At 48.9% G+C, this 22,369-nt stretch overlaps 3 protein-coding genes across 9 annotated transcripts in view; 1 reads left to right on the top strand and 2 right to left on the bottom strand.

Moving 5' to 3' along the window:
* The first annotated feature begins 882 nt into the window (after positions 1–882).
* Positions 883–5,608, top strand: ANXA7 (annexin A7). Its single transcript, XM_048502638.1, has 4 exons — positions 883–1,082; positions 2,001–2,076; positions 4,270–4,382; positions 5,262–5,608. Exons 1-4 carry the CDS (start codon positions 1,023–1,025, stop codon positions 5,316–5,318), a joined length of 306 nt encoding a protein of 101 aa, XP_048358595.1. The 5' UTR covers positions 883–1,022; the 3' UTR covers positions 5,319–5,608.
* On the bottom strand, positions 2,418–19,761 carry PPP3CB (protein phosphatase 3 catalytic subunit beta). 4 transcript variants are annotated; one of them, XM_048502632.1, is made up of 5 exons: positions 19,654–19,761; positions 17,153–17,353; positions 10,839–10,923; positions 9,333–9,430; positions 2,418–2,467 (listed from the first exon to the last, which is right to left on the bottom strand). In XM_048502632.1, the coding sequence occupies exons 1-5, from the start codon at positions 19,712–19,714 to the stop codon at positions 2,433–2,435; spliced, it is 480 nt and encodes a 159-aa protein (XP_048358589.1). In that variant the 5' UTR covers positions 19,715–19,761; the 3' UTR covers positions 2,418–2,432. The 4 variants fall into 4 exon arrangements, with proteins under 4 accessions (XP_048358589.1, XP_048358591.1, XP_048358587.1 ...); XM_048502634.1 differs by lacking the exon at positions 2,418–2,467 and adding an exon at positions 8,651–8,952; XM_048502630.1 differs by lacking the exon at positions 2,418–2,467 and having other exon boundaries at positions 8,651–9,430.
* Positions 19,762–21,865: 2,104 nt separating this feature from the next.
* USP54 (ubiquitin specific peptidase 54) overlaps positions 21,866–22,369 on the bottom strand; it is a 138,870-nt gene continuing 138,366 nt past the window's right edge. For all 4 annotated transcript variants that reach the window (XM_048502622.1, XM_048502626.1, XM_048502625.1 and 1 more), the window contains one exon: positions 21,866–22,369. This exon is cut by the window's right edge and continues 850 nt beyond it. The gene's annotated coding sequence lies outside the window, so the exon portion shown is untranslated.

The following is a 22,369-nucleotide window of genomic DNA, read 5'->3' as shown; positions in this document are numbered from 1 at the left end:
GGGGGGGGGGGGGGTGGGGGGGGGGGGGGGTGGGGGGGGGGGGGGGTGGGGGGGGGGGGGGGTGGGGGGGGGGGGGGGTGGGGGGGGGGGGGGGTGGGGGGGGGGGGGGGTGGGGGGGGGGGGGGGTGGGGGGGGGGGGGGGTGGGGGGGGGGGGGGGTGGGGGGGGGGGGGGGTGGGGGGGGGGGGGGGTGGGGGGGGGGGGGGGTGGGGGGGGGGGGGGGTGGGGGGGGGGGGGGGTGGGGGGGGGGGGGGGTGGGGGGGGGGGGGGGTGGGGGGGGGGGGGGGTGGGGGGGGGGGGGGGTGGGGGGGGGGGGGGGTGGGGGGGGGGGGGGCGGGGGGGGGGGGGGGGTGGGGGGCGGGGGGGTTGGGGGGGGGGGGGGGGGGGGGGGGGGGGGGGGGGGGGGGGGGGGGGGGGGGGGGGGGGGGGGGGGGGGGGGGGGGGGGGTGGGTGTAATCTTTTCTCCCATTTCTCCTCATTGACTCCAGCTTTTTTCATCCAGTCCTCGTGATAATGGGACCTCATATCTTCAAGATTCTCGGCCTGTTTGTCTCGCCAGCTTCTATCTTCTTTGTTATTATGTCGAAAATGTCCAGTGTCACTTGTTCCCAGATGTAATCCAACCATTTCTGGATTGTCCATTTTTTCTTTTCTTTCCAGCCTAAAGCTATTGTTGCATGTGCTGCTTTGATCATTATTTTGTAAGGTAGAGAAAATTTAACTCTTCTTTTTCTTCCTCATCAATAGAATCAAAATGGCGCACACCTCACAGCTGGCTATAGCCCCCTCTTCTGCCGTCACCTCCCAACGAGTGGCAAGAGGTTAAACGCCAGGCTGAAATCTGCTGAGGGCAGTTTGTGGGTGAGCGTGTCGCCTGCTGTGTGTTGCTAATACGCCTGTTTCATCTTGCAGGGGAATCGCGAGGAGAATCAAACGGTGGACTTCCAGAAGGCTCAGCAAGATGCTCAGCGCCTTTTCCAAGCAGGTGAAGGAAAACTGGGTACGGATGAATCCTGCTTCAACATGATCCTGGCCACGAGAAGCTTGCCACAGCTGAAAGCCACCGTTGAAGCTTACTCTCGGGTAATGCATGTGTGTGTGTGTGTGTGGGGGGGAACTACTGTGTATTTCTGTGGAGGTGCAGGGCCATCCTAAGCTGTCCCACTCTGAAGCCCCCACTGAAGGGTGTTTCTCTGCTGGGGCTGGCACCGCAGACCAGGGGTGGCTGGGAAGAAGAAGAAGAGAGAAGAGTTTTGGATTTATATCCCCCCTTTCTCTCCTGCAAGGAGACTCAAAGGGGCTTACTATAATCTCCTCTTGCAGGTCTCCTTCCTCCCTCACAACAAATAATACCCTGGCAGCGTGTAGGTGGGGCTGAGGAGAGTCTCCGGGAAGCTGTGAGATAGCTCCAAGGTCAACAAATTCTTAGCTGGCAGGTGTGGGAGTGTACAGGCTAATCTGAATCCCCCAGATAAGCCTCCACAGCTCAGGTGGCAGAGCTGGGAATCAAACCCGGTTCCTCCAGATTAGACACACGAGCTCTTAACCTCCTACGCCACTGCTGCTCCTATGTCCGGGACCTGGGTTGGTCTCCACTCAGCCCTTCTGCTTGTCAGACCCTGGAAATGACGGAAACTGTAGATTTGTTCTAAAGCCTTTATTCCAAAAGATGCGAAGGGCAACAATGTAAAGAGGAATCTGAGCCGCTCGCTCAGATCCATCAGCTATACCCCCCTGCCCCCCCCCCTCCGCCCACAGCCAAATGGCCTCTACAATTTCCACTACATTTCCACTACAAAGTCCTGCAGGATTGGGAACAGGTCACACTCCTTTGCAGATAAGATCTGTGTCCGGGAAGTCCTGGGGTGGAAGGGGAGGGAAGGAGCACCGGACATCTTCAAAGTAACAAGCAGTAAAACATCCCCCCCCCTTGCCATACCCCCCCCATCTGCACCGACAGGCTCAGTCCTGACATTGCTCTCCCCCGACTTCTCTGTGCAGATTGCCAACCGTGACCTCCTGAGCAGCATCGACCGGGAGTTTTCTGGAAATGTCGAGCGTGGCTTGAAGGCGATTGGTAAGAGACTCCTCCCGCATCCAGCTCTTGAAAGAGGACTTTTTGGTGGCTGAGTCCTCCCAGCAATTATCGCTGATCAAGCACTTGAAATGTGCCTGGCAGGACAGTCTGCACTCCATCACCCTGAGGTGATTGAATCAGGGCTCCAAGCTGATTTATCTTATCTGCATCCATCATGGCAATCAACCGGTATTCATAGGAATAGTCCTGGCACTCTCTGGGCCCAGATGGCTCATCAAAGTCTCTCCTGCCTTATTGTTGGGACCGTGGAAAAGCAAGCAATTCTTGGTTTCTGGTTTTCCTGCTAGACTGGGCCGACAGTTTATTGATCCCAATTAGTCCATCTTGCTCATCTTTCACAGCTGATTCCCCCAATTAAAGTGGAGGCTTCCTAGGGTAACAGTAATGGGTTTTTAAAAAATTGAATTGAGTCTTTAATGAGCAAAAAGCACAAATCTGGAAAAAAAATAAAACTCTTTGCTCACAGGCAGTCTAGATTCACTATATCAGTGGTGGCGAACCCATGGCACGGGTGCCAGAGGTGGCACTCAGAGTCCTCTCTGTGGGCACGTGCAAACAGAGTGCCCCCCTCCTCCCCACATCTAGGCTGGCCTGGGCCGCTGGGCTCGATTATTAGCATTAAACCTAAGACCTAGTTTTGGGGAAGCAGTGTAGTTGGAAGAGTTGCACGGTTGCTTCAAAGCAAAGCCACCGACTACCACCAAGCTTACTCCCGAGTAATGTGTGCCTCGGAGTCAACCGTTTTTTCTAAACTAAAACCACAGCATTCAGGTTAAATTGCCGTGTTGGCACTTTGTGATAAATAAGTGGGTTTTGGATTGCAATTTGGGCACTTGGTCTCGAAAAGGTTCGCCATCACTGCACTATATGTATGTCGTGCATCCGGATATTCAGGTGTGCCCCAAGGTCCCTCAATGGCTATTAGCCATGCTGAGTTAAGGGACAGCCATATTCAGGGGCAGGCTGCCTCTGAAACCCAATGCTAAGAGGCTGCATCAGGGGAAGGCCTCAAGATTCTACCCGCCAGGGCAACTGTTTGACCTCTGTGTGAGCCAGGATGCTGGACTAGGTACATCAAAGGCCTGAACCAGCAAGGCTCACTGTTGCCTGAATTCCACTTTGCCTCCAAAGGTCCTGCCACTAAATGCTGCCTCCTGACAGAAGCAAAAACACGGATTCTGTTGTAACAAAGCTGCTATTAACCAGGCTGCAGTGGAAGTCTATGCAGTATCTTCTGAGCTGGAAGGATCCCTAGTAGGGGACCCAGCCCTCCTCTCCAGACACATCTCTGCCTCCATCATATAACCCAGGGATGGCGGACCTATGGCACAGGTGCCAGAGGTGGCACTCAGAGCCCTCTCTGTGGGCACGAGCAAACAGAGTCGCCCTCCCCTCCCCCACACATCTAGGCTGGCCTGGGCCGCTGGGCTTGATTATTAGCATTAAGTTTTGGGGAGGCAGTGTAGGTAACCCTGTTAAGCGCTGTTAAACCCCACCAATTTTCATGTAAAGAACTAAAGTGTGATCCTTTACCTGGGAGTAAGCTTAGTTGCTGGCAATGGGGCTTGCTTCTGAGTAAACCCTCCTAGGGTCATGATTCACCTGTTGGAAGAGTTGCACGGTTGCTTCAAAGCAAAGCCACCGACTACCACCAAGCTTACTCCCAAGTAACGCACGCCTCGGAGCCAACCGTTTTTCTAAACTAAGACCTCAGTATTCAGGTTAAATTGCCGTGTTGGCACTTTGCGATAAATAAGTGGGTTTTGGGTTGCATTCTGGGCACTCGGTCTCGAAAAGGTTCGCCGTCACTGATATACCCCCATCATTTTGCTGCCCAAAAGCTGTTAAATCCCCAGCCTGTTCCTACATTCGGACATGCCGTAAAATCCTGCTGTACTCGTGGAGGATAGATATTCCAAAATGGGTTTCCCCAGCCTCCATTGTTACAGCATCCCCTTCCTCTGTGTGTGTGTGTGTGTGTGTGTGTGTGTTTGTGTGTCATAATGTTGCAACAACCATCTGAGAGTGGACGACCAGACTAAATATTTTGACACCTCGATAGTTACAACAAAGCCGTTTGAGATTAAAGCTGGGTCCCGGCGCTGGAAACGCTGCTAGGGCCGGGCTCGGTTAGCCGTGACTCCTGATGCTTTGAAATGATCTTCCTTGCAGTGCAGTGTGCCCTGAATCGCCCAGCCTTCTTTGCTGAAAGACTTTATCACGCCATGAAAGGAGCTGGCACAAATGATTCGGCCCTCGTGAGAATAATCGTCACTCGTAGTGAGGTAAGAAATTTGGAAGCGTTCCTCAGAGTGGAATGCAAGATCTCCATGCGTTCATGACACCATCTGGCTCTTCCTCTGAGGGGCCCAAAATGGGTGTTGGCTTTAAGCAGCCGGCTTCACCTTCGGGAACTTGCTTTTCTATGCTTCTCTGTGCAGTTGCGTAGAAACGGACTGCAGAAATGGAGCTTCGGGCTGTGCTTTGACAAGTGACGACTCCCCCTCCATTTATAAGAGTCCACTGCCTTGACTCAAGTCCATTTAACTTAATGAAGATCTGCCAATTTATTTATCTGCCAACAAAAAAGCAGCTCTCTGGTGGTGCAGGGGAAATGGAGCTGACGGGAGCTGAAGCAGGCAAAGAGCTGGGGAGATCTGCATGCTGCTGCCTTGTGATCTCTGCATTCACAGCAACACTGAGAGCCACATGGAGCACAATCTCTGTGTGGAAGCTGCCTGTCTGTCCATCTGTCTGCACTCAAAGCGTGCCTCTAGATCAGTGGTTCCCAAACTTATTTGGCCTACCGCCCCCTTTCCAGAAAAAATATTACTTAGCGCCCCCTGGAAATTAATTTTTTAAATTTTTTAATAGCAATTAAACAGAAAGATATATGAATTAATGTTTCTACCTGTGGCCCCTGGATCGCTGCAGCACCCACCAGGGGGCGGTGGTGCCCACTTTGGGAATCGCTGCTCTAGATGGTGAATCTTGCCTGCATTCCTGCCTTTGTGTGAGCACATCTGGAATGCAGCTCAGCAAGAGGTTTGCTGTCCTCAGTCCTTGCTTCATGAAAGTTGGCATAATTTGAGTTCCCTGCCTCCACCCCAAGGAACTCTCCTGCAGTCTTCGTGGACCTTGGATTGCTTTCTTTTTTCTTCCAGATTGATCTCGTACAAATAAAGCAGCTGTTCACACAGATGTACCAGAAGACTTTGTAAGCAATTCACGATAGCTTCAGCCATACTCAGTGGGGACTATGGCGGCTTCCTCATAACACCATTGTGGGTCAATAGCAAGCCCGGATCCTCTTGCGGAGGAAATGGGAGCCCAAGCTGCTTAGACAACCGGCTGATCATCCTGACATGTACATGTATGCCTTAACACAGACAATGCAAGCCAGTATCTGCTTCTAGTGGGTCATTTGAGGGGCCTTTCTTCTGCACATATAAATTGTCTTAATTTAGCATGCCATGTACTTTGAAATAAGACATCTGCTGTTTATAACTTGTCAAGTGTGTCTATGTGTGTGTTTTGGGTTATATGCAAAAAGGACTTGTTAACTGTATATCACTAATGTCAAAATAGATACAGAAAGAATGCATATGTCAGAGAAGAGACTTCAGTGTAGGAAGTGGAGCTTTAGAAATCTACAAAACAAAAGAGACAATGCTGGAATATCCGTCCACGCTCCTTTACGTGTATGGCAGCTGTTCATAGGATTGGATTCTGCATCACTATTCTGCTAACACACTTTCTTCCGGCAAGAGGCCAGACAAGATAAGGCAGCTCTAAAGAGCAACAATTACTGGTGCAACCCATTGAGTTCCAAAGGGACAAAGCCCCCTGGAGTGGAGCTGCCCCACCTTGTCTTGCCACGAGAAAAGGGGAACTGCTCCTAGGGCAACCACCAAGCAAAGCTGTAGTTTTAAGGGGTGGGGAGGGGCTGTAAATTGACTTCTTTAGAGCTGCCCCACCTTGTCTGGCCAAGAGAAACGGTTTTGAAAGAAAATTGATTTTTTCCCCAAAGGGTTCGTACACTTTAAAGACAAGACAGGGGGGGGGGTTTCCCTCACAGGATGGGGCTTGTATGGCTTCCCCATTTGCTGGTGCCGTTGCAGATAAAACATGGGGGGCAGGGGACTTCCACATGGCAGGTTTCACCATGCCAAACCCCCCCCCCCCTGCAGAAGGGATCACTTTGACCTCTCCTGAGCTACTAAGGCTTTAAAATATTGTTCAATCAGCACTTTAATATATTGATGTGCTACTGTAAAATGGAAGCCTCTAACCCAGAGGCGTAGCTACCATGGGGACATCCAGAGACTAGTGCCCCAGGCACCCCTTTGCGGTGGGTGCAAAAATTGCAGGTTTGTAACTTTTTCTATTTTTTAGTGTTGTTTCCATTTTTGGCCTGCAGGGGGTGCAGTGTTTAGGCTAGTGACACCTAAGTTTCAGGCTATTATCAGGTGACTCTCCTGATGATACCAGCCAGGTTTGGTAAAGTTTGGTTTAGGGGGTCCAAAGTTATGGACCCCCAAAAGGGGTGCTCCCATTGGAAACATGGTAGATGGGGCTACCCTCTTGATGGTCCATAACTTTGGACCCCCAGAACCAAACTTCACTAAACCTGGGTGGTTTCATCAGGAGAGTCTCCTGAAGATAGCCTAAACTTTTGATATTGTTAGCTTAAACATTACTCCCCTGACAGGCACCCTCAAATTTTCCCCTGGTTCTCTCTTTAAATCCACCCCCTTTGAAGTGGATGTAAAGGGAGAATATGGGCTCCCTATATTAAAAAAAACATTGAAAGTATTGATGAAGGATTCTGCTAACTAGATTCGTCTGGTTGTTGGACGAGCAGGCTGGTTGTGGGAGTTGTGGGAGTTCAGGTAGATCTTGTTCCTAACATTTTGCCTGCATCTGTGGTGTATCACAGAGAGAAGTCTATTATAAGAGAAGTCTGGACACAGTGTATAACAGACTTCTCTCTGTGATACACCTCTGAAGATACCAGCCACAGATATAGGTGAAACATGAGGAACAAGATCTTACTGTGACTACTTGCCACGCAGCACATTAGAACCCACAATAACTAACATTGAAAATGATGCTGTTTGTGGTGGGGTGGGGAATCTATCCTGAAACAGAATCACTTTCAGTGTTGTTTAAACTAGGCCAGAGTCTCCCTTTAAGGTGAGCTTCTAAAGTAGAGATCTAATTTAGTTTAAATAACATTGTGGCAGCGATTCCCCCCCTTCAAAAAAATAGAAAGATCATCCTCTAAACTTGTCGTCCAAACTAGGGAGCCCTGGATGTGTTCAGATGTGTGTGTTGGGGCATGTTCTATAATGTTATGGTGACTTTAGGATGACCTGGTGCAAAAAATGTTTTTTGGTTGTAGTGGGGGAGGGACGCTGCCCATATTGGGGGGGGGGGGCGCAAAACTCAGATTTTGCCCCGGTTTCAATTTTCCCTAGCTACGCCTCTGCTCTAACCCCTTGCATTGCAAAGGCACATCTTTCCTTTTATATATTTGCAAAGGTCAGAAAATGTATTACACCTACTGTTAGACATATTGCATTGATGCAGTGATATTCTAGTACCATTAAAAAAAAATGCACCCGTTTGCAACCATGAGGGTGGGAAAGGGGTGCCACAGAAACAGGGTCAGGAAATGGCAGTCATGGGGGTGGTGGACACACTCAAACTCTTCCACCCACATAGCCCTATTTCTCAAAGCTTCAGAACAAAGCATGCTTGAGAAATATGGGGGGAAAGCAAGGGAAACACCGGGAGTGACATAATCGCACCACAAAACGCATGCTTCCAACAGCATTGAACCTGGGTGGAAATGGCCCACGAAGCTTTAATCTGGTTTTTCCCCAAAAAACCTGTTTGTGTGTGTGCGTGCGCACGCACTTCATCCTTTAGGCATGCTGAACCTCTCGATAAAGTGTGTTCCGCTTCAAAAGCAAAATAGGGTTTTGTGTCCACATGGAAGGGATCTGGAATTTTTATGCAAGATCATGAGAGTTAATTGTCAATCAACAAAAAAATCAGTTATCCATGTGAAAACAGAAGACCTTCACATTAATTGCAGCTGTGGCCCAGGGCACAAAATTTATTGTGCGCTTCTTTTTTAAAAAAATACTTAAAACAGGCATCCAGTCTCCATCTCAGGGTTCTAAACGTGTTGTAGTCTGCAGTAAACCAATGGGAGATGAAATCAGTGCACATGAGATTCAAACTGTTTTCCACACAAAAGTAAGTAGCAAAATGTCAGAAGAAAGAGAATTAAGTGGTACCTGGTGCAGCGCATTCCTGATGAACTCAGCACATGGTCTCCATTTTATTTTACCTAACAGTTTAGCAGCTATCAAAAACATAACGTGTGTCCTGATTTTATATTTTTGCTACCATATTAATGTTTAACAGAACAATTGTGCAATGTTTTAGCACCCCTTCCTCCACCAATTAAAATAACACGTTTGCAACCACTCATCTCAGTAACTGGGAGCCATTCAAGCAAATTTAATACAATGAACTAAAGTGTCTGAGATAGTGATTTAATTGATACACACTTATACAGACATACAGCTATACCTAGAGAAAGAGAGACAGGTCTGCGAAAGCACCTGCATCTGCAGAGAAAGGAAAGAACCATTTACAAGGACAGTTCGGGGGGGGGGGGGGGCAGTAGCGTTACACAGAACATCTGACAAACATCAGGAAGGAACAGACTCTGGCCTCAATCACCAGGGTACAACACATTTTCTGTCAACAAAACACAGAATTGAAATTGGAAACCTGTTCCCGTCATCCAAAAAGCACCTGACGTTCACTGGTTAAGTCCTGCAATAGAATGGACAGAAAGGGAGCAGCTCGCTCAGCGCCTGATGACAGAGCAACGGATCCCTCATCTTTGGCTCTCCGCTGTCAATCCAATCCCAGCTCAGAGGCAACTATGCAGTCTGCAAGGTTTTACCCGTGAAACCCCCAAGACTGATGGAGACCAGGCTACACTGAAATCATTTGGGTTTTTTAAATACCCTGGTTGAATACTGATTTCACATTGTCCGCTTAACACGCAACATTATGCTTTCATCATCAGCCCCTAGGACAGGAACAGAAAGGCCTAAGGAATTTCCTGCATGTGGTGGGTAGGGTGCGAACAACAGAGAGGGAGGAGCCCCAGTCCATCTGGGGCACAGCAAGTTGCCTAATGTCATTACCACTTTGCAAGGTCTGGCGTCCTCCGGCCAACACGCCGCTGGGCAGCATTCCGGTGGGAGTCAAGCCCTTGAGGGTCAGCACACTTTCGCTTTCCTCTCTGGAGACAGGAGGCAAAGAGGGGAGGGAAAAACATTACAACCCACCAACCAGATCCGGAGACTTAACTTGTGAGCACAACCAGCTCCCACAGCCTCCTCCAATGGCTGCTTCCTTGGAATGAGCAAAGCGGGGGGGGGGGGGGGGATATTCTGTGGATAATTTTATAAACCTCTAAATCTTTCTAAACTGAAAAGCCCCAGACGTTTCAGACTCTCCTCATACGGGAGAGACTGCAGCTCCTTCAGCATCTTGCTCGCCCTCTTAGGTATTTCTTCCAGCAAGACTCAGGAACCTAAACAAGACCACACCCTCGATCTGCATGGGGCATTACAATATATGAGGTTTTATTCTCGATTCCATCATGGAGTCTGCTTTTTTCACTGCTGCCACACAGCAGTGGAGATGACATTTTCATTGAGTTGACCAAGATCCACACATAAACAAACACACACGCCCATGCACCCTCCTCCCTCCCTCCGGTCTTCATCTGCTTCTGACCCTTGGAGCTCTGTCAAAGGGCACAGATGTGGCCTCTTCTTTGCGGATGTTGGGTGTGCATTTTCTTAAGCTCTTCATTTAGGAAGGATATTGACAAGCTGGAACGGGTCCAGAGGAGGGCAACCAAAATGGCAAAAGGTCTGGAGTCCATGCCCTATGAGGAGAGGCTTAGAGAGCTGGGGATGTTTAGTCTGGAGAAGCGTAGGTTAAGGGGGGACATGATAGCTATGTTTAAATATCTGAAGGGATGCCAGGTTGAAGAGGAAGCAAGCTTGTTTCCTGCTGCCTCAGAGACTAGGACCAGGAGTAATGGGTTCACAGTGAAGGAAAAGAGATTCCACCTGAACATCAGGAAAAACTCTCTGACCATCAGGGCTGTTGGACAGTGGAATTCACTGCCTCAGCGTATGGTGGAGTCTTCTTCTTTGGAGGTTGAGGCTGGATGGCCATCTGTCAGGAGTGCTTTGACTGTGTCTTCCTGCATGGCAGGGGGATGAACTTGATGACCCTTGGGATCTCTCCCAACTGTGATTCTATGATTCTGTTTCAGAAACAGCCTTGGATACAGACATGTGATGAGACTAATTCTAAAAAAGCTGGCCTATTCCAACTTTTCCTCCACCCCTTTTCTCTCCCCCGCACACCACGGCACTCTGTTCCCTCTCCCCCAGCACTTGTAATTTCCCTTCTCTTTCCTACAGCTTCTCCGGGCTTTGTTCCAGCCAACCATTCTGAGTACTGCTCTCACCTTACTTCCTTTTCAGGTCACTCAAACAACTAGAAAGAGTCTGTTTAACTTCCACATTCTGTAAGCAACTTGTCCCACTAAATGAAACATTAACAGTACGACAACAGAGATAGCCTCTCTGTGTGTAAAACAATGCGAGTAAGGTGAGAGAAAGGATTACCTGAGAACAGAGAAGGCTCTGGCCATCTTGCCAATTGCCCGGATTTTGTTCCTGATTATTTCTTTTCTTGCTGCAGCTGTACCTGCTTTTAATGGAAGAAGAGTGTTTCAAGCTCACCAGGCAGAAAGCAAGAAAGACAAACAACCAACACTCAATATAGCTCTGAAAATTCATGGCTCTCCACTCTAACCCTTCGCTGCAGAATACGAAAGGACTAAATGTTTGTTGATTTTTTTTTAAAAGATGGCTGCTCTTCAAATTTCTGATGTTCTTGGAATCAAAGGGACAACCCCCCCCCTCCAGATTTCCCAAACAGTTTTAAACACCATAAAACACGTTGGCCAATTTGGGGGTGGGTGATTTCAGGGTTTTTCCCTACTGACCTCTGAATCAGGGCATTCCAGCCCCAAAGAGTCAAAAACAGAGATTTGAGACACAAACCACAGTTGGTATCTAAATTGTTCAGGCTACGAATGCTGGGAAGATACTCCAAAATGTCCAGCACATTCTACAGCTTAATGTCTGGAATCTGACTGGTGCACAATTGAAAAGTTTAGTAGTTCAACCAGTCAAATACTGTCCAATATTGGTCAAGCATTTTTGAAGCATTATTCTTTACTAAAATAAAATGAATTTTTTTTGCAGATTTGATATTACAAAAATAAATTAGTCCATTATTATTTCAAAACAACCAGATAAAATTGTAATTTTTGGAAGTTAATTTTAGTTATTTTTTCCTATAGATATACGTGATTCACCGAATAGCTTTTGTCCTCAAATTCTGACCTTGGAATGTCAGAGGGCACTTATGGGTATTTTTTTTTTAATAGCACTAAACAAAACGAAAGCAAAGAAGAGTCAGTGTCTAAAGGCCATTACGTTAAGTGCAGTTTGAGAGGACAGATTCAGGGCAGAGCTCTGGAGCATTTCTACAATGTGACCTCGGTCCTCCTGCCGGTTGGTCTGAGGGCGCCCCCCCCTTCTAGCAGCAGACCCCTCCCTCCCCAAAGGGCTGCAGGACGAGACTCCTGCAACGTTATCCCTGTGAGATGCCCGACATTCATGCACTGAGACCAGGGCAGAGAGCCAGGCCATTTGGGGCAGCTTTGTGTAAGGATTTCCAACGGTCTCTGTAGGCAGGCACTTCCATGGAGGGGAAGAATGTGCCAGTCACATCATGCGCATGTGCATGCATGAAGGGCCCTTGGCCAGACAGGAAGTGTGACTTCTCGACCAGAAAGGGTGTGTGAGCTTCAGGATTCCCCTGTCAGCCAACAAAGGACTTCCTAATGAAACAGGAAAATATGAGCTGCCCTCTACTGAGACGCATTCTCAGCTTCATGGCAGATTTGGCTATGCCTGACAGCAAGTAGACAAGAACTGACTGACAGGCAGGGGCTGACGGGGGAATCCTAAAACTGGTCTAGAGGTCGCACTTCCTGTCAAGAATGCACGCGCATGCGCATGATGTGACTGGCATGTGTTTCTCCTCCACGGAAGTGTCTGCCTACAGAGATCACGGCAGGAAATTTTTTACACCAGCAGCCTCTAAATCTTTCGGACAAGTTGCGTGGTATCCTTTGACCTCGATCTCGGCGGACTTCAGGGAACCTTTGAGGTTCATTTGATTTTTTTTTGCATTTTTGGGGGCTTTTTTTCCCGTTTTTGGTCTGTAAGTGGGGGGAGTGGCAAGCAGGGGGAGGGGAGGGAAAGCAGCGCTGACATCCGCGTTGTTTGTTTGCCTAAATTCGGCATGGATTGGGGGGATTTAAAGGGAGAGCTCCCTTTAAGTCTAGCCCTGAATCCACACCGAATGTAGGCAAATAAAACAATGCTGTTTCTCAATGTTGTTTAAACGGAGCCCATGAGGCTTCCAACCCCCCCCCCCTTCAAAATCCATTTGATTCCGGTGGGGGTGGGCAGGCAATAGCATTGTCATGGTACTCCTGGGACGTGCTCAGGGTACCCCAGGGTACCACGGAACCCTGGTTGGGAATCACTGCCTTACACAAAGCTGCCCCAAATGGCCCAGCTCTCTGCCCTGGTCTCAGTGCATGAATGTGGGACGCCTCACAGCTGCAGCGGGCATAACGTTGCAGGAGCCTTGTCCTCAGTGATTTATTTCATTTTGTAAAATAAAATCGGCAGCCTCAGCAGTGGCCGCTGAACTCTTTCCCTTCCTGTCATTCGTCGATTCAAAATTCCCTCTGCCTAGCTGCTTTTCTCCTCATGGAGGAGAAGACACAGGATCCTTCCCCACCATGGGAGGGAAAGCAGCTTGGGAGGGGTATGAAACCCTGTCAGGAAGGGAAACAGATAGCAACAAGCGGTTAAGCAAAACATGGAGGAGCTTTGTGGCGTTTTGTAGGCCTCGGGGCCAGAGCTCACGTCCCGAGGGACAGTCTGGGCAGAAGCCAGAGCCCCTCCAGCAGGACGTGGGAAAGGCAAAAACAGGGAAAGAAGACTAAAGAGGGGAGAGGGAAGACACAAAGGTGGCCTAACGTGTCCCTCCACCCAATCAATTGGACAGCAGCACTGACAGAATAGCAGAGGTGGGATCCAGCAGGTTCTCACCAGTTCCCGAGAGTGGGTTACTAACTATTTGTGTGTGCTGAGAGGGGGTTACTAATTGGGTCCGCTTTTCCGTCTCCACGCCCTCGCCTCCCCGAGAGGCATCCTGCCTTTGAACGTGAAGGTTCCATATCGCAATTGCGACTAATAATGTAATGCCCTGAACTGGGTTAATCCCTTTCAGGTACTGCAATTCATGGATTCTCAGCCTGTCGTACCTTTTATCTCACCAGTCTCTATCAAAGAACCTGTGGGTTTCACCATTGCTGTGTTCAGATTTGTGAGTTGGGGCATTTTCTATAATGTGATGATGATTTAGAAATGACCTGGTGCAGAAAAACTCTATTAAAGCTGTAGGGGTATGGTGGGGTGGCTGCCCATGGGGTGGGGGGCATCCAACTCAGGTTTTGCCCAGGGCTCAGGTTTGCCTAGGTACGCCTCTGCCCCCTTTGTTGAGGGGGGGCAGGCGAGGGAACCTGTTACTAAAATTTTTGGATCCCACCACTGCAGAATAGGGAACAGTTTTCAATATAGCATTTGGAAGGCAGAGGCATTTCTGGGGAGCTGCTCTTCTCTAAATTTAAGAGGCAACCTACCATGCAGCAACTTCCATTTTAAAAAGACCTGCTACCTGGCATTTTGGGGGGGAACAAGGGCTGCCAGCTACTCAAATGTGCCAAACCCTCAAGTTTATGGTTCTATCCCTCACCCTACCCACAGCCCCCACACCTGGCAGGACCGAGACACAAAGCCATCCTCACAGCGGGCAGACAAACAAGCCAGCTGCCTTGGAGTCCCTGGGCAGAGCTGGACCCCAATAGCTCAGAGAGGGCCGAAGGGAGAGAAGGCACCCAAGGGGGAGACCAGCTGTCAGAAGATCAGCAATGTTACAGTCCTGGACTTGAATCTTGCTCAGTTAACTGAGTGTTAACAGATGATCAAGTGCCAGACAAGGCCTGGTGGGAACTACATTTCCCAGGAGACCTTTCGAGCCCCCAAGGTCTCCTGGAAAGTGTAGTTTCCACTAGGCTGTTTTCAGCCTCAAGTGAACAGGCCGCTTTTTCCAGCCTCCACTTTCAGGTTGAACTAAGGCAGGGGTAGGGAACCTGCGGCTCTCCAGATGTTCAGGAACTACAATTCCCATCAGCCTCTGTCAGCATGGCTGACAGAGGAGAGCCGCAGGTTCCCTACCCCTGTGCTAGAAGGTGATCCTCCCACTTCAAATAATTTCATTAGGTCAAAGAACTGGCCATGAATGTCACCACATACTGAAACAAAAACGCAGCAGTTATTTATTTAAAATATATTTATATCCCGCTTTTTCACAATGTCCTGGGCAGCAGATAAAACATTAAAGCTGCAACTCCAGCAGCAGCACCAGCTACCTATCATAAGTGACTTGTGCCAGAAGCACATCCTGAGTTCTGGTAGATGGAGGGAATGCTGTGGATGTAGCATACCTTGATTTTAGTAAGGCCTTTGAAGTGCCCCGTGATATTCTTGCGAGTAAGCTGGAAATGCAACTGTTAGATGGATTTGTAATTGGTTGACTGGTCGAACAGGTGACACCTGACTTGACAACTCTACATGCAAAAGGGATCATAAGAGTCTTAGTAGACCACAAACGGAACATGAGTCAGTGGTGTGATATGGCAGCCAAGAAAGCCAATGGAATTCTGGGATCAATAAGAGTATAGTGCAGTGATGGCGAACCTTTTTGAGACCGAGTGCCCAAACTGCAACCCAAAACCCACTTATTTATCGCAAAGTGCCAACACGGCAATTTAACCTGAATACTGAGGTTTTAGTTTAGAAAAAACGGTTGGCTCCAAGGCGTGCATTACTTGGGAGTAAGCTTGGTGGTAATTGGTGGCTTTGCATTGAAGCAATTGTGCAACTCTTCCAACGGGTAAATCACTTAATTCTAGGAGGGGTTTACCTCCAGAAGCTATAAGGCCTAACTAAGCCAAGCAACCTGCTTTTACTCTCAGTGTAAAGGATCACACCTTTAGTTCTTCGTTACATGAAAATCCCAGTGGGCTTTAACAGCTCTTTTAACAGGAAGCCATACCTACACTGCTTCCCCAAAATTAGGTTTAATGCTAATAATCGAGCCCAGCGGCCCAGGCCAGCCTAGATTTGTGGGGGGAGGGGGGCGACTCTGTGCGTCCCCACAGAGAGGGCTCTGAGTGCCACCTCTGGCACCCGTGCCATAGGTTCGCCACCACTGGTATAGTGTCTAGATTGAGCAAAGTAATTGTACCACTCTACTCTGCATTGGTCAAACCTCACCTAGAATGCTGTGTTCAGTTCTGGACACCATAATTTAAGTAGGATATTGGCAAGCTGGAAAGTGTCCAGAGGAGGGCAACCAAACCGGTAAAAGTTCTGGAATCCATGCTGTCAGGAGAGGCTTAGGGAGCTGGGGATGTTTAGTCTGGAGAAGTGAAGGTTAAGGGGGGACATGATAACTAAGTTTAATTATCTGAAGGGATGCCATGTCGAAGGGGGAGCAAGCTTGTTTTCTGCTGCCTCAGAGACTAGGACACGGAGTAATGGATTTAAGGTGAAGGAAAAGAGATTCCACCTAACATTAGGAAGACCTTCCTGACCGTCAGGGCTGTTCGACAGTGGAATTCACTGCCTCAGAGTATGGTGGAGTCTCCTTCTTTGGAGGTTTTTAAACAGAGGTTGGATGAACATATGTCAGGAGTGCTTTGAATGTGTGTTCCTACACTGCATGGGGTTGGTCTTGATGGCCCTTGGGATCTCTTCCAACTCTATGATTCTATGATTTTCCTCAAAAAGCATTTTATTTTCAATCAATCAATCAAAAACCTTTATTAGGCATAAAAACCATCATGTATCAAAAATACAATAGAAACAGCACATCATGTAAAACACGCATTAAAAATGTGGCTACAGCTTCAGACATTTCGATATTAGGGTTGTTCAACAACTTAGTCATTTTTGTTTTATCTGAAAGAATTGCAAACCCTGTCGGTAATAAAACAGCCAAATCAGCTCTGATGTTGTTATATTTTGGGCAATAGAGCAAGACATGAGAAAGTGAATCAGCTATATAAGGGCAAAACCAGCAACATCGCTCGGTAAGTGGGATATTTAAAAAGCGACCTTGAAGTATAGCTGAAGGAAAAGAATTACATCTTGCTCTAATCATGACCCATCTGAGATTATGGCTAACAAGCTGTTCCAAATAGATAGCAGGACAAGATTTCTGATTTCAGTAAAAATCCAATTTTTAGGGTTTTTTAAAAGATTCCGTTCAATTTCATTGTGTCCCATAAACCAAGACCTCAAGTTCTTGGTAATTTAGTTTCAAAAGAAGAAGAAGAGTTTGGATTTATATCCCCCCTTTCTCTCCTGCAGGAGACTCAAAGGGGCTGACAATCTCCTTGCCCTTCCCCCCTCACAACAATAAACCCTGTGAGGTAGGTGGGGCTGAGAGAGCTCCGAGAAGCTGTGACTAGCCCAAGGTCATCCAGCTGGCGTGTGTGGGAGTGTACAGGCTAATCTAAATTCCCCAGATAAGCCTCCACAGCTCAGGCGGTAGAGCTGGGAATCAAACCCGGTTCCTCCAGATTAGATACACGAGCTCTTAACCTCCTACGCTACTGCTGCTCCCTACTGAAGAGGTTCTACTGAAATCTCTCTGCCCCCTCACCCCCCAGCCCCCCTCCCGGTGCATTTATGGCAATGCACAGGTTATTCAGAAAACACACCTGTTATGGGAGCTTCAACTTCTACTATGGTTTTCTCTCTTCGCAGAATGGCAGCCCCCTCACTGATTATCCTAAATGCAATTTCTTCCTCTACTCGGCCTTCTTTTATTAAGTGGGTCTTCAAAATATCGACTCGAGGCTTTCCATCTGAATCAAATACTTCTCCTGATGTCAATTGATGAGTGGGAGGGAAAGAGACAGCTGAAAAAGAAAACCACCAGTATTACTTACAGTGTTCTATCAGGAAAAAGAGTTCTGAACATGAAAGCACCTTTGATCTCGGGGGTGGGGGGTGGGCGGGAGGTGGATTCTCCACATAGGTATGCACAGTAGCAGAAATGGGTGGAAGAAAGTGACTGCATATGTGGAATTTCAGTCACAGTATGGGAAACAAACAGCAGGAACTTGAAGTCTTACTGCAGGAAAGAAGAAGAAGAGTTTGGATTTATATCCCCACTTTCTCTCCTGCAGGAGACTCAAAGGGGCTTACAATCTCCTTGCCCTTCCCCCCTCACAACAAACACCCTGTGAGGTAGTTGGGGCTGAGAGAGCTCCGAGAAGCTGTGACTAGCCCAAGGTCACCCAGCTGGCGTGTGTGGGAGTGCACAGGCTAATCTGAATTCCCCAGATAAGCCTCCACAGCTCAGGCGGCAGAGCTGGGAATCAAACCCGGTTCCTCCAGATTAGATACATGAGCTCTTAACCTCCTACGCCACTGCTGCATTACTGAAACTTAGTAGGATGAGACTCACAACTTGACAGGGGTAAAACTTGCTAAAAAGCAATATGCCAGTAAGGAAGGGGGCAAGAGTAACATTATATATCAAGAATGCTTACACTTGTGAAGAAATACATAAAGGACATACATGAATCTGAGCACGGAAGATCAGTGGAGAGTGTTGGGGTAAAAATAAAAGGAGTAAAAATAATAATGAGGGTCTTTTATAGCCCACCAAGCCAGGCAGAGGACTTGGATGATCCACCCCTAGACCAGATTTTTAAAAAAGAACCAAGTACACAGGACATCGTGGTCATGGGAGATTTCAATTACCCTGACGTGCAGCTGCACCTTAAAAGGCAAACCTGATTTTGGGGCGCAACAACAGAAGTATGATGACGTTTACCGCAGTGTCACTTGTGACTAACAGGGCTGTAAGAAACCGCTTCAGACAGTGCTAAGCAAAGGGCACAGCAGGTCTCCAACAGGGCATCATCATGTGGTGGCAACACTCCCCTTTCCTCACAAAGGAGGCCCCCAGTGGTGGTGGTGCCCAGGGTGGGCAAGTATCCTGGCTTCCCAGGGTGGGCCCTGGTGGCACTGAGCACATCTGTCCAGCGCTCCACCAGTTGCACTGGCGACCAGGGTCAATGGTTCTTGTGAATCTCTCAAGCCCTGGGCGGTCAGTGAACCTCAACACCCGCGAGAACAACTTGTGGGTGCTCCTTGGCTCTCCGACTCCACCTGGGGCCCCCGCTCGGCCCGAGGGGCCTGTAAGAAGGAGCTGCTCCACCAGGCCAAGGGTCCTGCACTTAACACGATGGGCAGCCAGCTGCAGGGGGGTCTTTCTGTATCCATCTGAGCTGGCCTCAGCGGTGGGAACCAAAAATTTTAGTAACAGGTTCCCATGGTGGTGGGATTCAAACAGTGGTGTAGCGCCAATGGGGCTGGGCGGGGCACGACGGGGGCGGGCATTCCGGGGGTGGGGTTGTGGCAAGGACGCAGCCGCTGCGCCGGTCCTTGGGCGGGAAACGAATGCACGCAGGCGCAGGCTGCCACGCACGCCGGTGCACCTCCTGCTAGACTGCTTCAAGTTCTGCGCGCTACTGCTGTGGAGGAGAGGAGGGGCGTAACTAGGGCAAAAATCAGGTGGCAAAATCACCCATGAGTCACCCCCTCTCGGCACACACAAATAGTTAGTCACCTACCCTCGGGAACCTGTGAGAACCTGCTGGAACCCACCTTTGGCTGGCCTCCCTTCCCCTCCTGCCCCCTTCCGTTTCCTCTCACCTGCTGCCCTTTCCCCCTCTTTCCCTTTCTCTTTGTCAACCCCCACCCCCCCCACCCCGCCGGCTTTCGTTGAATTCCTTCGGGGGTGGGGGGACTTCTGGCCTCTCCTGCCGCCCCCTTGACCTGCTCCGCCCACAGCCGCGGCCCCGGGGATTCCTGCTCGGTGGCACCGCCTCAGCCCCTCCCCCCCCCCCGCTACCTGCCTGCTGCAGCCCCTCCCCCAGCGGCGCCTCCTGCCGCCAAGGCAGCGCAGAAGCCCCTGCATCGCCCCCCTCCCCCCAGGAGTGGCACGTGGGGCGCCCGTGGGTGGGCGGTGGGGGGTGGCAGCCTGGCAGCAGGGCCGCTCTTCCGCCACGGAAGGGGGGAGCAGAAGGAGGCAGGAGCGGAGTCGGCCATCCACCCCCCGCCTCCCGCACCCACCTTGCAGGGGTGTTGTGAGTCTCCCCACCCCCCATGAAGCCCGCCGAGGGGCCTGGCTGGCGGGTTGACTCACCTGTGACCGACCGCTCGCGAGTGCCGGGCGGCGTCCCCACCAGCCCCTCCGGGCTTGACATGACGGCGGCGCCGGAGCCCGCAACAACATGGCAGCATGCCGCTCGGCCCTCCCGCCGCCAGGGGGCGACCCAGGCCGCCTCGGAGGAGGCGAGGCAAGGGGAGAGAGCGGCCGCCGCCTGAGGGGTTCTTTCTGAATAGAATAGAATAGTACCAGAATAACTTCTTTAGTAATTTGTTCCTGGTCACTTGAAGAAGAAGAAGAAGAGTTTGGATTTATATCCCCCCTTTCTCTCCTGCAGGAGACTCAAAGGGGCTGACAATCCCCTTGCCCTTCCCCCCTCACAACAAACACCCTGTGAGGTGGGTGGGGCTGAGAGAGCTCCGAGAAGCTGTGACTAGCCCAAGGTCACCCAGCTGGCGTGTGTGGGAGTGTACAGGCTAATGTGAGTTCCCCAGATAAGCCTCCACAGCTCAAGCGGCAGAGTGGGGAATCAAACCCGGTTCCTCCAGATTAGAATGCACCTGCTCTTAACCACTACGCCACTGCTGCTCCTTGAGGTGCAGACTGTACCATTAAAACCAAATGATGAAACCTTTAGTGCTGACAGGTGAGAAAAATGATCTGCCCAGAGGCAAGAAGCAGGTGAAAAAACTTACACCAAATGTTTTTTCACCCCCCTGGGTGATTCTGGAATACCAGTCTTTACAAGGGACAGAACTTTCTAAGTAACGTAAACTGCTACTGTGTTTCCCCGAATATAAGACAGTGTCTTATATTAATTTTTGCTCCCAAAGATGCACTATGTCTTATTTTCAGGGGATGTCTTATGTTTCTGTGTTCGTCGGGCATGCTTCCAAACAAAAACTTTGCTAATGCCTCTTCACTTTTGGGTGGGATGTGCCTTATTATTTTCGCGACTTCAGCAAAACTCCTCTAGCTACGCCTTGTATTTTCCTCCAGGGATGTCTCTATATTTGGGGGATACAGGGTATTTAGAGTCTTTCTAGTCTGCATTTTGAACGTACTTTTGATATGTGTTGTACTTTTATAAATGTTCATGCTGGTAACACTCTTAGACTAGGAGCCTATTTTGAAAATGTTCTTGTGAGACTTTGATCAGAAACGGAGCAATCTGTATTTAATCAGCATGAAGTCATAGAACCAGAGATTGCAAGAATCAAATGTTCTCTGTATAGTGACCCAGCAGTAGCCTGCATTTTGTGCAGGTGAAATAAAAGCCAGGCCACCAGCTTGTCAGTGATCATGCAGGCAAGCAAGATAAATATCCTTTGTGGTCTGGTAACTACAGTACACATGGACAGAAGACACATGCAGATTTTTTTATAACTTGGTTTTGGGTTAGGAAATGAATGGATTAGTTAAATTACAAAGTGTTTTTCTATATAGTTAAATGAATACAAGAGAAAATGATAATGAGAGATTTATATGTATTAGTATTTCACTATAATTCTATTGTTTTAGAACTACGTTTAAATCCGCGTTTTAACATTTCATGCTGGGAATCAGCTGGAAATTTATGAGCTTAAGGAATCAAAGCAATTCTAGAGGTATAGCTCTCTGGGAGAAATCTCAGCAAAACGGGTTTTCTTTTGAAGACAGGAGGCTAGCCTTTATGGCTGCCCTTGTATATGCATATAGAGGGCCACGCACTAACAGCATGTACGCTTTGAATTCATAGAAGGAATGTGAATAATTTAGAATACAGGCCAGTCTCTACGTGACGCTGACAGATTCTGACTCAATGGGGTTTGGAAAATACATGCCTTGTGGCACGTGAAAGGGTATGAATTAATACGTGAACGAAGTGGGATGGACTGTGACGCCTGTACTCTTTGCATCTATAAAAAATTCAGTTCTTCGTACTGCGTGCCTCTTTCGAGAGCCAATACTCCGGAGGTAACCTTCTGTAATCTCTAAATCTTTAAAAATTTTAAATTGATGAGCACTGGGCTTGCCCTCTCGAGAGTTCAATGGCGACTCTGTAATTCCATCTATATTCCGCTGGCAAAACTGGGTCTGTTTGTTTCTAATGTCAGAAGTCTTTTGCTTTTATTTCTCACTTTAAGTTTTTCTTAAATTAATTCAGCTGTGTAGGACCAGAAACGCGGTCCTGGCCCCACAGCCTAATAAAGGTTGTTGTGTTGGTGTTGTTGTTGTGAATACCGGTCATTTGAGAAACACCACTCAGTTAACTATTGGATTGATTTATTTGAAAAATACTTACAAAGGCAATTATGCTTGACCCTAAAATAGTTAAAGTGATTCTGTGTTTACAAGGTTATACCAAAGCACATGGCCACTTTTGTGCTTTAACAGTCTTTGCTACTGTTAGTTTGCACAGGTTGTACATCGTCCCTTCTGGGTCCTCTTCGCTGGCATCCATGGCAGTCCTTCATCGGTGACACTGCAGCACAAAGAACCAGGCCTTGCTTCATGGACTCGTAAATGCTGCCACTCTCTTCTTTGAAATGCGGGGGAGCCCAGAAAGCTCCCTTTGCCACAACCCGACCCTGTCTAACAGCGAACCACTCAAAACCAAACAGCAGGTGAGCACTAAAGGCGGTCCTCCAACAACCAGTCTGTGGCCAACCGACGGAGATTTCATCTTCGGCCTGGATTCCAATTGTGCCCTCTTGCCAGCAAGATGTCTCCGTGGAGAGAAGCCAAGAACGGAGTCCCCAAACAGCTCCCT

This window comes from Sphaerodactylus townsendi, linkage group LG07, assembly GCF_021028975.2.
Source record: "Sphaerodactylus townsendi isolate TG3544 linkage group LG07, MPM_Stown_v2.3, whole genome shotgun sequence".
NCBI lineage: Eukaryota > Metazoa > Chordata > Lepidosauria > Squamata > Sphaerodactylidae > Sphaerodactylus > Sphaerodactylus townsendi.
The sequence above is the reverse complement of the archived record's forward strand: the minus strand, read 5'-3'. Positions and strand labels throughout refer to the sequence as shown.

Excerpts from the sequence above, each read along its gene's own strand:
- PPP3CB (XM_048502630.1), bottom strand. The coding sequence starts at position 19,714 with ATGTCAAGCCCGGAGGGGCTGGTGGGGACGCCGCCCGGCACTCGCGAG. Across the intron at positions 10,924-17,152 it reads AGTTGAAGCTCCCATAACAG|CAGGTACAGCTGCAGCAAGA; the intron begins GTGTGTTTTCTG and ends TTCCATTAAAAG. Across the intron at positions 9,431-10,838 it reads AGAGCCTTCTCTGTTCTCAG|AGAGGAAAGCGAAAGTGTGC; the intron begins GTAATCCTTTCT and ends TCCTGTCTCCAG.
- ANXA7 (XM_048502638.1), top strand. The coding sequence starts at position 1,023 with ATGATCCTGGCCACGAGAAGCTTGCCACAGCTGAAAGCCACCGTTGAA. Across the intron at positions 1,083-2,000 it reads CCGTTGAAGCTTACTCTCGG|ATTGCCAACCGTGACCTCCT; the intron begins GTAATGCATGTG and ends TTCTCTGTGCAG. Across the intron at positions 4,383-5,261 it reads TAATCGTCACTCGTAGTGAG|ATTGATCTCGTACAAATAAA; the intron begins GTAAGAAATTTG and ends TTTTTCTTCCAG.